This window comes from Sinohyriopsis cumingii, chromosome 5, assembly GCF_028554795.1.
Source record: "Sinohyriopsis cumingii isolate HCF-2022 chromosome 5, ASM2855479v2, whole genome shotgun sequence".
NCBI classification, from domain to species: Eukaryota; Metazoa; Mollusca; class Bivalvia; order Unionida; family Unionidae; genus Sinohyriopsis; species Sinohyriopsis cumingii.
The window spans coordinates 100,192,939-100,208,941 of NC_142965.1; the positions used below are offsets into that span (position 1 = coordinate 100,192,939).

General features: G+C 32.4%; 1 protein-coding gene across 2 annotated transcripts in view; it reads right to left on the reverse strand.

Annotated features, from left to right (window-relative positions):
* The window catches only part of LOC149799874 (glyoxalase domain-containing protein 4-like), a 32,287-nt gene that overhangs the window by 11,928 nt on the left and 4,356 nt on the right, over window positions 1-16,003 (reverse strand). For both annotated transcript variants that reach the window (XM_089959314.1, XM_089959313.1), the window contains exons 2-8: window positions 13,223-13,272; window positions 11,207-11,327; window positions 8,366-8,504; window positions 5,830-5,880; window positions 3,306-3,385; window positions 1,303-1,389; window positions 689-802 (exon numbers count right to left, since the gene is read on the reverse strand). In XM_089959314.1, the coding sequence (XP_089815440.1) occupies window positions 689-802; window positions 1,303-1,389; window positions 3,306-3,385; window positions 5,830-5,880; window positions 8,366-8,504; window positions 11,207-11,327; window positions 13,223-13,272 (642 nt within the window). The remainder of the gene's footprint in view (window positions 1-688; window positions 803-1,302; window positions 1,390-3,305; window positions 3,386-5,829; window positions 5,881-8,365; window positions 8,505-11,206; window positions 11,328-13,222; window positions 13,273-16,003) is intronic.

Consider the following 16,003-nt stretch of genomic DNA (forward strand, 5'->3'; position numbering starts at 1 on the left):
GATTGTACCAATTCAGCCGATTCTGCCATTCTCCTATAGATTGCAAGAATACGCCCCCGATACACAAGAGTCTGAAAGTTTGTCAATAATCTGCTAATGTGCTATTAAGAGTTCCACACAGATTCTACTTAAGTAGTATACAGACCATGACTGTAGCAAAAAAAGAAAGCTAGCCATATTAACTCAGTTCAGTGTCTGTGAGACAATCGTAGCTATCCATAAATGTACTTTACATTTAGGAAATCCCAGAAGATCCCTGAGAAAACTAATTTACAAAATGTGAACATAAATGCTTTTTCACTTGACTAAGCAACATTTTGTGGTGACTGTCTTACAATGTAGACCTACAAAACACATTGTAAAAGCTATGTATTCAAGAAAATATGATAATGTGAATATTCACACATTTTAAGCACAATTTGTGTCATGATGTGACAATTATATAAAAACATAAATACTGTAATTATCTTTTTGTTTTGCATGTGTTTGTTTAGCCACTGGCACTTCCTTCATATAAACAATACACTGAGTATTTGATCATTCTGGATTATATGGCAGTAAAGTACATAATGACTAAGTAGTAATGAACCACTAATACTACAATGTTGTGACTAATAGTATTACTACTTATTATTATCATCATTATTATTATTATTATTATTATTACAATGATGTATATCAAACTTACAGGGTCTGCCAGAATGACCACTTCTACAGTGGCCTTACCAGGAGTGTCCAAACTGATCAGTGGGGTCAGGATCTTCTGACCAGCATCCTTCACTTTTTCTTCAATTTCAGACAACTGCAATTGCAAATAAAAACATAAAGAAATAAAAATATTAAAAAAGGAAATTAAAAGGCCAACTTGGTAAGATATATGGATTAAGTATCTTAGTCCTTTGGCTTTGTCCAAAAATGCATAGTGAAAACTGACAAATTGACACAAGTAAAATACCTAAATGCACTATGAACAATATATCATAGTTTCATTTATCAAAACTGATCACACTTTTTTTCACACTGAACAAATAAGAACAAACTTTTTTATGTTTTCTTTACAGAAAAAACATGATCCATGTCAGACACCATGTTACAAGTGGGTCTGCAAGTTATCACAGTGCAAGTTATCGAGTGAGCAGTGTATAAATATACCTCTTCCCATGGACAGAAGAAAGGCAATCTGGCCAAAGGCAGTGCACTGGCCTACATTTGTGCCAATATCTATATCTCTTTTGAACAGGGAAAAGCAATCTGGCCTTTCTGTGGAATGGTGTACATTTGTGCAGATATCTATAACCATACCTCTTCTCTTGGGCAGGAAAAAGCTATGCGGCCAAAGGCTGTGGCATGGTCTACATTTGTGCCAATATCATACAGCTCCAGTTGACACTAGAAGAAAAAAGAAACATTTTTAAAAGAAGAATTCCTGAAAGGCATGTACAAATTATTACAAGATGAAAAATTCCCACAACTAACATCGAAGTCATGAAATTAGTTAGCATCTCTTTTTGGACAAATAATTTTCATGTACCAAGGTACTAAAAACGCAGAAGAGAAAACTAGACACAATTCCAAAAGACACAGAGAATCCTCCACCAATACTATATTACTTTTTTTTTAAAGAACAAAAAAAGGACTTTATTTTATGACCCAGTGCCAAACTTCAGAGACAAATAGAGCCCACAACAAAATCAAACTTTGGCAGAGGTGAAAACAAAACCTGACAAATTTTTTTAATATTTAGTCATAAACATAATAAGATTAAAATCAATTCAGTTTTCAAGATTCATTGAACATGATTAAAATGTTTGATGCAAGTGCCAAAAAATAACTGGTCAAAATGGGCCAAATTTTTGTGGTAATGGTAAAATCAAGCTTTATCTAAGTCTTCTTTGATCAATGGAATATTTCATAGGTATAAAACAAACATTAATTTGACTTAACAGACTAATAACATATACATTACTGACATGACTGACATGATGCTTCCCCCATAAATCATACGTTGATGGCATTAAAATCTATAATAATACAAGAGTTTGACTTATCATATACTTAGAGCTAATTAATGTGATTTTTTTTAATGTGGGCTAGAAAATACTTTCCTGAAATATTTACTGACTTTCTCTAATTAAATTTAAAATAAAGTGCTATGTTAAGAAAACTCAAATGTTAAACAGTTAAAAACATGTACATGTATTTGTTGCTGTCTTCAAGATTCAGATATACTTCAATAAGCCACTACAATGGAGATTTTAGTTAAAACAAAATGCATAAATCTTCCAAAAATTAGTGTGATTACAATGATTGGTCAACATGTATTGCTTCTGATGATGACCATAATAATATCTACTAAGTTTCACAGCAATCACAAAATCATACATTGCATCCAGGTGAAAGTTAAAAAATCAAGGATGCACAAAGATTTGTCAAGATGCACATTTCAGATGATGGCTATAATGTGTACCAAGGTACAAAGTAATCCGTATAAAAATACAAGACTATCTGCATTCATATAATTCTGTCTGCATTCAGCTGCAGAAAAAAAGGTCAATAATTCTAAAAAAGAGTGCAAGAACCCAATCATTTGCCGACAATTCTTACATTCTGTTGATAACCATGCCATGTACAAAGTTTCATGGTAATCTGATGAAAATGTCAGACTAATTGTGTTCACAAAAATTAACTCTAACAAAAATTGCAAAAAGCACAGTGACTTGTCAACATGTTTTTTTCTAAATTATAACAACTGATTACATGTCAAAATAACTTTTTTTAATGGCCCTTTGTGGCAAGGGCAAATGATTTATGAAGGCCAGAATATGTATGCAATATTGTCTTTATTACTAAGATTTTCAATAATAAATCGGTTGCTGCACTGACAAGCATATAATCATCCATTCTTGCTACCACTCAATGCTACTTTATAATTAAACTAGGGGCGGTATTACTTCTTCAAAAAACCTAACACCCTTTAAATCTCACCTGGTCTAAACATTCTGAACATCTAGTAATGAAATCCAGTTCCTTTTGATGTCACAAACTTTTTATTGTCAAACAACCTTCATATTTCTATTTTGAATTTGAACTGAAATCTATGTATCAAGCATACTTAATAACAAAGTATCATTACTTAGTTGAACATTAAGTAAACATTCTGTCCTATTATTACACATCTGTAATATATGCGTGTAGGAATCCTAATGGTTCATTGTTTCTTCTTGACATGACTGAAATCTGACAAATACTGACTACTAAAGGGAGGTAACTCATATGTGGCGGTTGCAAATGTTAAATACACTTACCTGATCATCCGAATATCCTAGTATGGCACGCTTATCGTCTTGAAAGTACAGCTTCATACCTAACAGTTTATGCCAATAATCTGAAAGTGAAGTCCATGTATTAAATGTGGATTTTTGAACAGGCATTTCTGATTCAAGATAAAAGACAGTTTAAAAGAAAAACCTACAATAATCTAGGACTTTGAATTACAAGATAGTGACTCTTATTCTTTGGTATTTTGCCATAATTTTATAATGAATTCTCATTTCTGCTTTCAATATAGTAAATTGTATTTTTTCTTGTATCAAAGAAAACCCATTTGCAGAATTTTTATTGTGGCAGTTAATACACCATAACTGAGATATAAAACTGTAACAAAGCTTGATAAATTTGTAAATTTGACTCTTGGCACAAATGAGATGTAAAAATGTGGAACATAGGCCTGGTAAATTTGTAAATCAGACTATTGCCACAAAAGAATACAATGAAACTTGTCTTGACAGAACCACTGCTATGAAGACTACCTGTCTCAAGAGAACTGATTCTCAATTCACAGACTTACTGATTATATAGTGTTTTGACCTGTCATAGTAGACCACCTGTCTTGAAAGATTATGTTTCTTAAGCAGAAGGGGTCGTCTTTCATGATAGATGCTACTTTATTATATGCTCATTTATTTCTCCGTTAACTTTACATTGTCAGAATCATTCAGTATTTTACGATATTGCACACCTTCATATTACACTCACGTGCAGGACACATGTGCCCAATAGTGTATTAGGAACTACTTTGTAAACAAATCATGTACTCTCGTGTAGCAGACGCTTTACATTTTGGTTGATTAAATTTGTGTCTGAATGAACTAAAGCAGATGTTTCGTGGACTGCCACATACCAGCTGCTTTGCAACACTCTGCATTAACTTTTTTGACACACTGTTTCAGATTTTGGTGATAGACGCCAGATTTCATAAAACTGCTTGGTACCTACAAATAACATGCAAGTTATAAAGGCATAAACTATCTCCTTTAGCTGGTAATAAGAATGGCAATATACTTACAGTTTTACATTCTGAATTTCCTCAAAATGTACTTTCTTAGTTCTGCAAATCCGAATTACATGAGCCATGTCATGAGTTGTCAAGCTTGTACTGTAATTCTGACTACATTCCAAGTGAAATATACTTCCTCCTTACTGCATTCAAAATGAAATAAACATTAAATTCAATAGCGTCTTTTTTGATAATTGCAATTGAAACACTTCATATTTTTCCCACATTATAATTTAAAATAGTCAATGACAGAACAAACATGCTTGCAGATGTAAACATGCTTCTCCCACGCTGCTTCAATCCAATGTATTTCATGTACAATTTGCACAGATGAATCCAGTCCATAATCAAGAAATTTCGTAAAATCAACAAAAATACCAAAATCTATTCATTCCAGATCAAATGAAAAACTTGGTACAATGTACATTCATGCACAATATGACTCCAAATTTCAATTTTAAGCAGACAAAAATGCCATTTTCTTTCAAAACTTATGTCTAGCATGTGACAAGTTCAAATTTATCTGGCCGGAGTTATGTGTGCATTAATAATGTTGTTGTTGTGTAATGATGAATCTGCACTTGTGTATTTAGTTTGGAATATGGCATACATTCATTTACATTGTCTCTTCTAGTGTAGTTTGTTTATATGAATATGCCTTAGGTAGAAGAAGAAAATGAGCATATAATAAAAAGGCTACTGCATTTGTATGGGAAAATATGAACTCGTCGTCGGATGGATATACTGCACTCCCACTGTCGTGCAGTATTCCATCAAAAAAAATTCATTCATATTTTCCCATACAAATGCAGTATCCTATAAATACTGTGGATTCATTTATTTTCTTCAGTATATTTTTTGGTGTTCTTTTTAATTATCTGAATTTGTGCATTGGAGAAGGAGTCCTATTATTTCCATAGATTTGGGGCTTGGGGAAGGAGTCCTAATATTTCTGTAGATTTGTTGACTGAGGAAAGAGTACTATTATTTCTGTAGATTTGTGGATTAGGGAAGGAGTCCTATTATTTCCATATAGATTCATGGATTGGGGAAGGAGTACTATTATTTCTGTAGATTTGTGGATTGGGGAACGAGTACTATTATATGAATCTGTAGATTTGTGGATTGTGGAAGAAGTCCTATTATTTCCCTAGATTCATGGATTGGGGAAGGAGTCCTATTGCTTCCATAGATTTGTAGATTGTGAAACAAGTCGTGATCTTGCCCGTAGAATTGTGGAGTGTGAAAGAAGTCCTACTCTTTTTAAAAAATCAGCAATTGGGGAAAGAGTGCTAATGCTTTCACAGAACTGTAAACTTGGAAAGGAGTCCCATTGTTTCCACAAATGCATCATTGTGTATTTGCTACCATTCAAATTATGGCTTGTAGCAACTGCAAAATACATTATTGAGAACCCCATGAAAAAAAGTGCAATGAGAGTAATGCAAATGATATTTACAACAGCAACATGTCATCCACTTATTCAAACTTACCAACAGATTTATGCAAATCTGATGATGCTAAAGTCACTTTCTTTACTGGATCTGTAAGATAAATAATGATGAACTCTCTGCCTTCTAAATATGTTTTAACAGATTACAAACAACCAGTAAGCTATTATAATAAAAGATTAGTACAGGTTCCATATCCTCATAATAAAATATTAAAGCACATCATTCAAATCATCAGTACAGACTTGATATTCTCATAATGAAATATTAAAGGACATCATACAATCATCAATACAGACTTACTCTATGGTCTTAAACTAAGCAACAGAAAAGAGCAAATTCAACAAGTTTTGTAAAATTCAATAAATAATTTCTTTCCCTATAACACAAAGTAAAACTTTACAAAGAACTTATAGCATTGTGAATTAAATCCCAAACAGTCATAAAAGGTCTATCACATATTTTTCAACTGAATTCCATTGGTATACCAAATAAATTCCAATAATAAATGTCTTGATGTGCATTGTAGTCTTGAATAAGCTCCTGTGCTCATAGCCTGAATTGAGGTGGTGTGCTAAGATTCTTTTCATGTATCACAATAACATAATCCAAAAATGTTCTTTTCTAAATTCACTATAGTTCCAAATTAATGTTTCTGTCCAAGAATAATACTGATGAACACTTATTTCAAGTGATAAATATTTTAAATAAATAATTCCTCCCCAAATGAAAAAATGAACACAACAATAACATTGATTCTGGTTCAAGATGTTAAGGCAAGAACGAGTAATTTCTCAAGTAAACAACAAGGTAAGACACAGAAATAGAACCTGGATGAGGGTCAAAAGTTCATTTCTAGAACATTCTTCTAAGTTGTCAACAAGATAAAGTCTATTATATCAAACATCAGGTATACCAGGTTTTTCCATGGGGGAATTCCAATGTCCTAGACTCAGATTAAGATAAACATGTTAACCTCCATTGATAATGATGCTAATATTTAATCTATACTCACAGATAAATATTAGCTATGTATTATATTATTTACAAAATCAGTGTCTCTAGTCAGGTACACAGTGAACTTTATTTTGGACTACGGTCAGTTATAAATTACAAATATAGACAACATATAATCATTAAGAAAATCCAACAAATAATACAAATGAAATATACATAACAATTATCAAACTAAAATAATAAAAAACAATATACAATCATCAATATAGGCTCCATATTTTCATAATACAATATTAAATAATAACATAACAATCATTAATAAAGGCTCAATGTTATCATTATAAAATATCAGTCCTACTGTATAAGACGTATCATATTTTATTTATGTTTTGGTGCTATGTCTTACTGCCTAAATAATGGCATTGTGTAACGTGCTCCGATGTTGACTGACATCAGACTGAGACCTAATTATCTAGAATATCGAAGCTTGTCCACAAAGCTTGGCAGCACATATTGAAGCTTGTCCACAAATTAAAGTCATATTGATTGAAGTGGACTTTACTTACTCTGATGCCTTGTTTCAAATCAATTAAAATTCTCACACAAGCAAATGGATGTGTTTTCATGTTCCATTAACCTACATTTCAGTCGGCTGAAATGTGATGGAAGCCGGGAATGCTTAATTTAGTTACAAGAATGATCAATATCTTGAATGAAACAAAGCTACTGAAACGCTTTCTTCAATAATGGTATTTTTTTTATTCATTTCATTAAACAAACATTCTTCAACCGAATCTGATTTCCTTATTCCCATCTTCCATCGCATGCCAACCAGCTGAATGGAACAAGAAAATGAGTCCATTTGTTACTGTCAGATTTTGGATTCCATCAAGACAGTAAATTAAGAATAATCAATTAGTCCTACATTTGTGAAAGAGTGGTGATATGGGCTGCCAAGCATGTGATTTGTTCCAGAAAATTTGACCTCTCATTCTCATGTTAGTCGACTTGAGAACACGACAAAACAAGCCCATTATTCAGGCAGTAAGACGTAACACCAGAACAAAAATATCATCTGATACATCTTACACGGTAGGACTAAAAAAAATATTAAAGAACAACATACAATCATCAATACAGACACCATATTCTCATAATAATATAATAAAGAACAACAATCATCAATACAGGCTCCATGTTATCAAAAGTTTTCAAGCAAAAAACTCAAACTAAAGCTTTGTTTTACATTCTGGTAATTTTTCTACCCCATAGCAATGCACACTATCAATTTTTTTTCTAACTTTCACAAGTTTAAAAGAAAAAAGGGTCACAAGCAAAATGGCACATAATTAGTACAATTAAAGCTTTAAAGCAAAAAGTATTAATTGCAAATACTTAAATTTCGTGAAAAAGCATAATTGGCTTGGTTTACATGAAAGAATTGTGAATAAAACTTAAAAATGCAGTTGAAATTCAGACAGATAACTTAAGTTTTAAAACTAAACCAACAGAAAAATAGCTGATGATGTTATGTATTTTATATCTTATGTGTGATGGTATCTGCAAATTATCAATAAATTCTGTATCTATAATAGTGGATTTAGGAAACAATGTTGCAGACCTCCCTGTGTATCTTCTTCCACTATAGTAAACCTGTAGCCATCAGGTGATCTGACAACCTTGTTATCACCATCCTCTGTCACTGGGTAGTTCAAACAACTGGCTTTGTGGATGATCTGCTTTGAGTGAACTGTTATACCCTGGGAGTAGACAATGCTATACAAATATTTGGCATTTTTAATTAACAAGAAAACAACATAGCAACATAAGGCACACAATTAAAGGGTGGAATTTGGTAATTTTTTTCCCACTTGATCCGATGAATTAATTTATTTGTGTATGATGTTACCATATATACTCACTTATATGTTGAGGCTGACTGCAAACAAATATTGACCCTGATCTGCTTAAAGAAAGCATTAACATTATGATCTGGTAAGCATTATCAAAGAAACATTTGACACCAAAAAGTTTGTTTTCTTCAAATACATTACCCGATCATAATATGTTAAGACAACAGGTATGGGGTAATGGAGTTACATCCCCTTTCTCAGAGTTGACATTTGCTTCAGTTTCCTAATGTTAGTCACAGGTTCTCAAAAATGAAGAGCAAAGACAGACTGGGTGTTGCTAAACACAACGTTTAATCATTGTAATAGGACAAAATATGCTGCATTTATGTACACCCCACAAGTTGTTAAAGGTGCATTTTGTATGATAGTGACATGAAAATTTTCTGTATATTTGAAAGATTGATGCAAATAAATTCATAACTGCAATCTTTCAGAAATGCAAATAAATACATTGATACCTGATGTATAAATGCGAACTTCAACTTCAGATACATTAAATATGAGAGAGACATGAACTTCTGTAGGTACTGGTTAGGATGGATAGTTGGAACCTCTAATTGTACTGCATGTATGGCTCAAGCAACACACTAATGTTCTATAGTCTCCATCTGTATTGCTAACCATAGCTGTTTCATTAAGGTAATTATGATGAAGAGATAAATGATCATGAAGATGAACACAGAACATAAAAACAAAACATGTTATACATATCCAATAAATCATAAGTAAAAACCTATGAAAAAATATCATATGCGATAACCTGTGACATACTCCCCCTCCGAAGTGGAAAATATCTCAAGACATTTTATTTCTTCAGATGAAATGTCAGTAGAGAAATAAAAGGAATGTGAAAGATTTTTCAAGATTTAAAAGAATGAATTAGAACTGAAAAAGAAATTGATATTTACATGGTATTCAAACTCAATTTCATAATTTCAAATGTAATTTCCAAGCTACCTGGGTTGAGTTCTTTGCCTGCATGACCACTGTACAGGCATACTTGCTGCAAACATAGTGCTTGGATTTTCTGGATTTTCACCCTTGAGGTTATTATGCTGTCGAGAATTAAAACAAATGTGTGGAGGGTGTTTTAGGATGCATCAGAATCCAGATCAAAGTGGGATGAATTGGGATGAACCCGAACCATACACTTACGGGTGGATGAGTCTGAGAATGAATATGAAAACCCTTTGTTGGAAGGAAAAAAATTAAACAATGTTGAAATTAAAAAAGGAAGCAAGCAGAGAAGGTTTGAAGACTGGAACTAAGACAATCAATGATGTATATATGTGTCATATGAAATAGATATAGTCGTTGATTATTTTATTTCTCTTGAGATGTCAGGAGATTTGTATTGCCTCCTTTGCTGTTGCTTTATTTGGACAATATCTTTCTACTGGAAGAAGCTCCTTCATTTGATCAGAACAGTCATCCTCTCAATACAAGAGGCATTTAAATGTGTACAAAAGGGTCAATACAGTCTGACTCTTTACAGTCATCCTCTCATTACAAGAGGCATTTAAATGAGTGTACAAAAGGGTCAATACAGTTTTTACAATCTTACTCTTGTCATCTAGAGTGCCCAGTATATCAAGAAGGTTTTAATTAAACCTCTCACAATGATCATATTTCATGGAATGGTAAGGAATAGTTCTAGTCTCCTGCATTCCAACCAACCTGCATAGTTCACTTATTAAGGATTCTGGCTTCTAGGGAATAATGCGGGATGAAGACTCCCACAGGGACTGAAATCATGTTAGAGCAGAGTTTTTGTTTTGTCAGTACTGATTTAGCGTACTTGGAAGTTATTTTTATTAATAAAATGTTTTCATATCCTCTTTTCGGTTTTTTAGTGTAGATAGTCTAAACAGATCAACTCAAGAGACTGTGAGGTCTTGATATTCACCAGCTGTGCTTTACTCTTCAACTTCCTGAATATGTAATTTCTGCAAGCTGACATCATTGTTATGACATCCTTATTCATCATCAGCCAAAAGAATCAAGATTTACCTAGTGTTCTGTTGTAGCAACGATGCCATGCATCATCATATAAATCATCCAAGGATTAGCAACAATCTTAAGGTAACATTAGCTGATGTAAATTTTCATGACAATGCAGAAAAGCACTATACACTGTCTGGAAGAAAAAGTTTATCCAAGTCTCAAAGCAATCTCTGAACCTCCATGCTTTTTCTTGTTTGCTAAACATGTGACCCTTCTTTACGATACAGTATCAATGAATCTGGATGTCACACAACTAGACACTTGATTCCACTGAATTGTTCTGGCTGGCCATCTCCACATTTACTGTCCAATCTGCAGCTTGTGAAAGCAAAATAACATTCAATACCTGGATTTTCTCATTTTGCATAACATGCATGCAGTACAAGATGCTTTTTTTGTATCAGTGAATACGCCAATGTGGTCTGATGTGTTTATGTGATGAAAAGTCATACTTATGTTGAACCATTCACAGGCTAGACACAAAGAAGAAAATAAGCTCAATATGCATTTACCTCTCATCAAAAAATCAAATGTTTTTTTCTCACCATAAAATCATTTCCAAGTTTGTAATTGCCAATTCCATAGTTGTAGGTCAGTTCCACAACAAAATGATTGTCCTCTGCTCCATAGCCCACCATTGATTTGCTCCACTTCCCATCATAAGGCCTGAAAAATATGATCTCTGAACATAAAATGTTCCTATAAATGTATTCATGGTATCTTACATGTGAAGACAAAGACAAGGTCAACCTCATTAAAACTGACATAGCATAATACTTTCAGAGATGACAGATCCCCTCTTTCTCCACAGGTGTAATTTTCTGTCATATTATTATCTCTGCACTTTTCAACAATATTACTACCGTATTTTCCAGTGTATAAGTCGATACTTTTTGACTTGAAAGTTCGGTCTTCGTCTTATACTCCAAATCGACTTATATATGGATTGTGTCATTGAAATTGCATCGACTTATATATGGATTACAGTATCCGGTATGCTATTGACATTGCTCTATAATCGGCATAATCGAAAACAGGTCACATAGAAGTACAAATTCATGTTAAATTATTATGTCAATAAATTGTCATAAACTAATATGACTGCGTTTATATTTGTAAGTTTTGTCGTTATTTATTTTGCATTCTGCATGTTTTTTCTTATTTCTCAAACATAAAATAAAAGAAAACAATTTACCGTACCAGTAAAAACTTCACCGGGCCGCATAGCACACTTACGGTCTATACTTTATAGTGTACTGTACTAATTCAAAGCATATTGTTTGTTCCTAAAAAAAAGATATGAAATAACTGGTCCATTAATATTTGATTTTCCAGTATAATGTTGTACACACGTGAGCAATTACTGGCATAGCTTTTTCATTGATCCAATTGATGCTACAAAGGGATGTAATCCATATTAACTCGAGCATTCTATGATTATTTATAAAATAATGTAGATCATGCATTCTACTGAATCCCCCAAATCATATGTTTCTAATTGTATTTGACAAAGTTTCTCAAATAAATTAGGTTTAAACAACACTAAAATCAGATATATAGATGGACTACCAGTACTCATAGATCATCAGTGATCCATGATTTTTAGTTTCGCAATTCAGTTTAAAGCAAATTGTAATGTCAACACTTCACCTATATTCATTCTTAACCAGCTGACGATTCAGTGTCTCTCTTTGATTATACCGGTTGTTGATAAATTGGTCTCATGAAAGTTTATCACATGAAAAGACCCACATTCATAAAGGTCTTAAAATTTCTTGTTTTCTTTACCATATATATCCACTTAGAAGTTGAGTCCAAATGCAAACTGCACAAACCCAGATCTTCTATCATATAAGGCACCAGCAGAGCTCAGTCTATGCAATTTGTGATAATTAATTAGTAAAACAAAGAGCACAGAACTTGATATGCAGTGCACAATGCTGCATTATATCAGGTTCTATAAATTTGTTTGAAGTCGGATTTTACTTATAAGCAAATACATATGGTATTTCCATTGAGTAAATTACTATAGCGAGATTCTAACGATTTCCTCATTGAGAACATGCAATTATTACAATATAAGGACAATAAACTCACTTTTGCATACTGTTAATTCAATACTGTGCCACTATCAAAGTTGTTACAAAGCATAAATTTAAGGACCCTGCAACTACATTAATCCTTCCAAGGAAATAACAGGACCTTCTGTGGGAACAATATAAACTACTATGGAAACAATAGTACTTTTTGTGGGAACAATATAAACTACTATGGAAAGAATAGTACTTTTTGTGGGAACAATATAAACTACTATGGAAACAATAGTACTTTTTGTGGGAACAATATAAACTACTATGGAAACAATAGTACTTTTTGTGGGAACAATATAAACTACTATGGAAACAATAGTACTTTTCGTGGGAATAATATGACCTGTAGAAATAATAGGACCGTCTTTCACAAATCTATCATTTCCTTGAATGACCATGCAAAATTGGTCTCCATGGAAATGAATGAATTGACAGTTTTCATAGAATTGTCCACACTGTATTATAGCATACCCATTACAGGAAGCTTTGCATCCTTCCTCAAATTCCTCATGCCGAAGAAACTGAAAAAATACAGTGCATAGAATTACACAATTGTTCTGCAGAAATTGTTGTTAACTTGATTACTCTGCAAGAATTGTTGTTAACTTGATTACTCTGCAATAATTGTCGTTAACTTGATTCCTCTGCAAGAATTGTTGTTAACTTGATTACTCTGCAAGAATTGTTGTTAACTTGATTACTCTGCAGGAATTGTTGCTAACTTGATTACTCTGCAGGAATTGTCGTTAACTTGATTACTCTGCAGGAATTGTCGTTAACTTGATTACTCTGCAGGAATGATTGGAAATGACCTTTATTAAAGTAGCATGGTATCAGTATTTTAAATAGTTCTTAGGTCTTTTAGGTGTGCTATTTACAAGAAGCAACTTTTATATTATTAAATATTCTATTGTTGTGAGAAATATATATATCAATCTAAACACTTCCAACATCTTAAAACAAATGACCACATACTGAAATGAATGCTGCCAGCTGATTTGTGCCATGGCTCATTCAAAGCAAATTAAAAAGGCTTTTCAATGTTTATAATAAAGAAAACATAAAATTATTCGTTTAATTAATATCTTTCAAACACTTTTTGACAGTATGGCCAACTTTTGACACTATAAAATTGTAAACATATATAAAATGAAACTTGGATTTTATTGATTTCTCATGCAAATCATGGTTACTTCATATAATATTTATCAAATATACATTGTGTAAAGAGTTACTGATTAGTATCATCAAACATTCTGTCATTAAATATTTATCTTATGTGTAAAATCTCAAAAAAGTAAACAAATTTATTTTATTTTCACTCTAACCTTTGAAAATTCTGCAAATATTAATGAAAATATGCATTTAACTTAAAGCACATACTAAATCTATTAAAGCTTGATTTCTGAATTGAGATTGTATCATATTAACATATATATAGCAACACTTCCATGTAACAAAAGATCACAAACTCATTTAATGGTTGGTTTGATCTAATCTTTCCTATATTAAATAATACTGATGTGGATAATGAGTTGAGGGGTATCCCGTCATTAGTGTGCAAGCCTGCCAACAAAAGTGCTCACTGACAAAAGCGTGCAAGGCATAAATTATAACAAAAGTTAATATGGCAAATAAATAAGCAAATATTCGCTATTTAAAAAATGTTTAATATTATTAATATGAGTTTGAGTGTATTATTTCTATGACTGTTCAAAATGCAATGTTATGTGCATAATCAAGACAAACAAACAAGGCAAAACAGTTTAAAAAATTAATACAATTTTCATTTTATGTCTATCATTTTTCAAATTGCAATGCTGTCTGCTCACTGCAAACAGTGATTCAAACTATTCCTTTATTTCTACTCAATATTAAGAGTATACACACTCTGATGTCTGCTCACTGGAAACAGTGATTCAAACTATTAATTTCATTCGAAATGAGACACTTATCAATCAAAGTCATAATAAGATTATAGCTTTATAATTTATGCTATGCTCTTTTGACGGTGCACATTTCTTGGCATGCTTTTGACCTGCGCGCTAATGATGGGTGCCGAGTTGAAGGCCTTCTTACAACCTTCAACCAATATTTAATACATCATAAAAATACAAGGTACAAATTAGGTATCCCCCACACTCCCACTAACACAACTATATTATGGGTACTTTTCATAATACAGTTTGCATGATTTCAATATCTCTGCCATATCATTCACATCTCCAAATTTCTGATCCATAGCAAACAATTGGTTTTATCACAGAATGAAAAAATTTATAATAAAAAAACGCTCTACACTAAAACAAGCAAATTGTTTTTGATAATTCAAAACCATTTTAGATGCTTTCTTTGCCTGAGCTGTCCAATCCAACTTTGGGGTGAAAAATAACCCCATTACACTTGAAGTATAGACACACATTTATAGCAACTTTCTTTGAAAAACCAAAACCTCCATTTGCTTGAGATAGTAATTTGCATAAAATTAAACTAAATTCAGGAAGAAAGAAAATAACCTATGGTTCTTTACACAAAGAGTAACATATATTTTGACTGAGACAATATCACCATTTTCTTTACATTACTGTTTTCTTTAAAATTATAATCATTACCAGGTCCACAAGATTAGTAAATGCAGACAGATTATATTGAATTATGATATTATATCATAGTTTTTCTTTAGTATACTTTACAATACAGAACAGTTTTCATATCAGTTACCAACCTCCCCTACCATTTACGTTTGAGAACAAATGTCCTGTTACAATAAGGCAAATGTTAGATACTATGAAATGACAATGCTCCCTTTTCCTGGCACCTTGGGACAATAACCCTTTCATGCCGCAACTGAACACCACAGTAATTTCTTTACTATACAACTTTTATATAATACTATCAATATAAAGGACAATATTCAGTATAGAGATATGTTCTGTATAAATCTAACAAAACCCTTTACATACACAGAACAGTATCAGTATGGTTCATTTGTATAAAATGGTGGGGTGAATGATTTTTATTTTTGAAGTAGCTAATAATTTTTCAGTCATATCGCTATGATGTCTGCAGTGTGGCAGTTTATATCGAAGGAGAGCAATAGGGTATCATGCCGTAGACATATAGCATCGTGTCCCAGTCTGTCACATTATCCTGACACCAGGTAAAACCAGTCCTAACACTATCCTCTTAATGCTGAGTGCCTAGTGAGGCAACTGTTAGTACCATTTTTATAAGTCTTTGGTAAGACCTGGC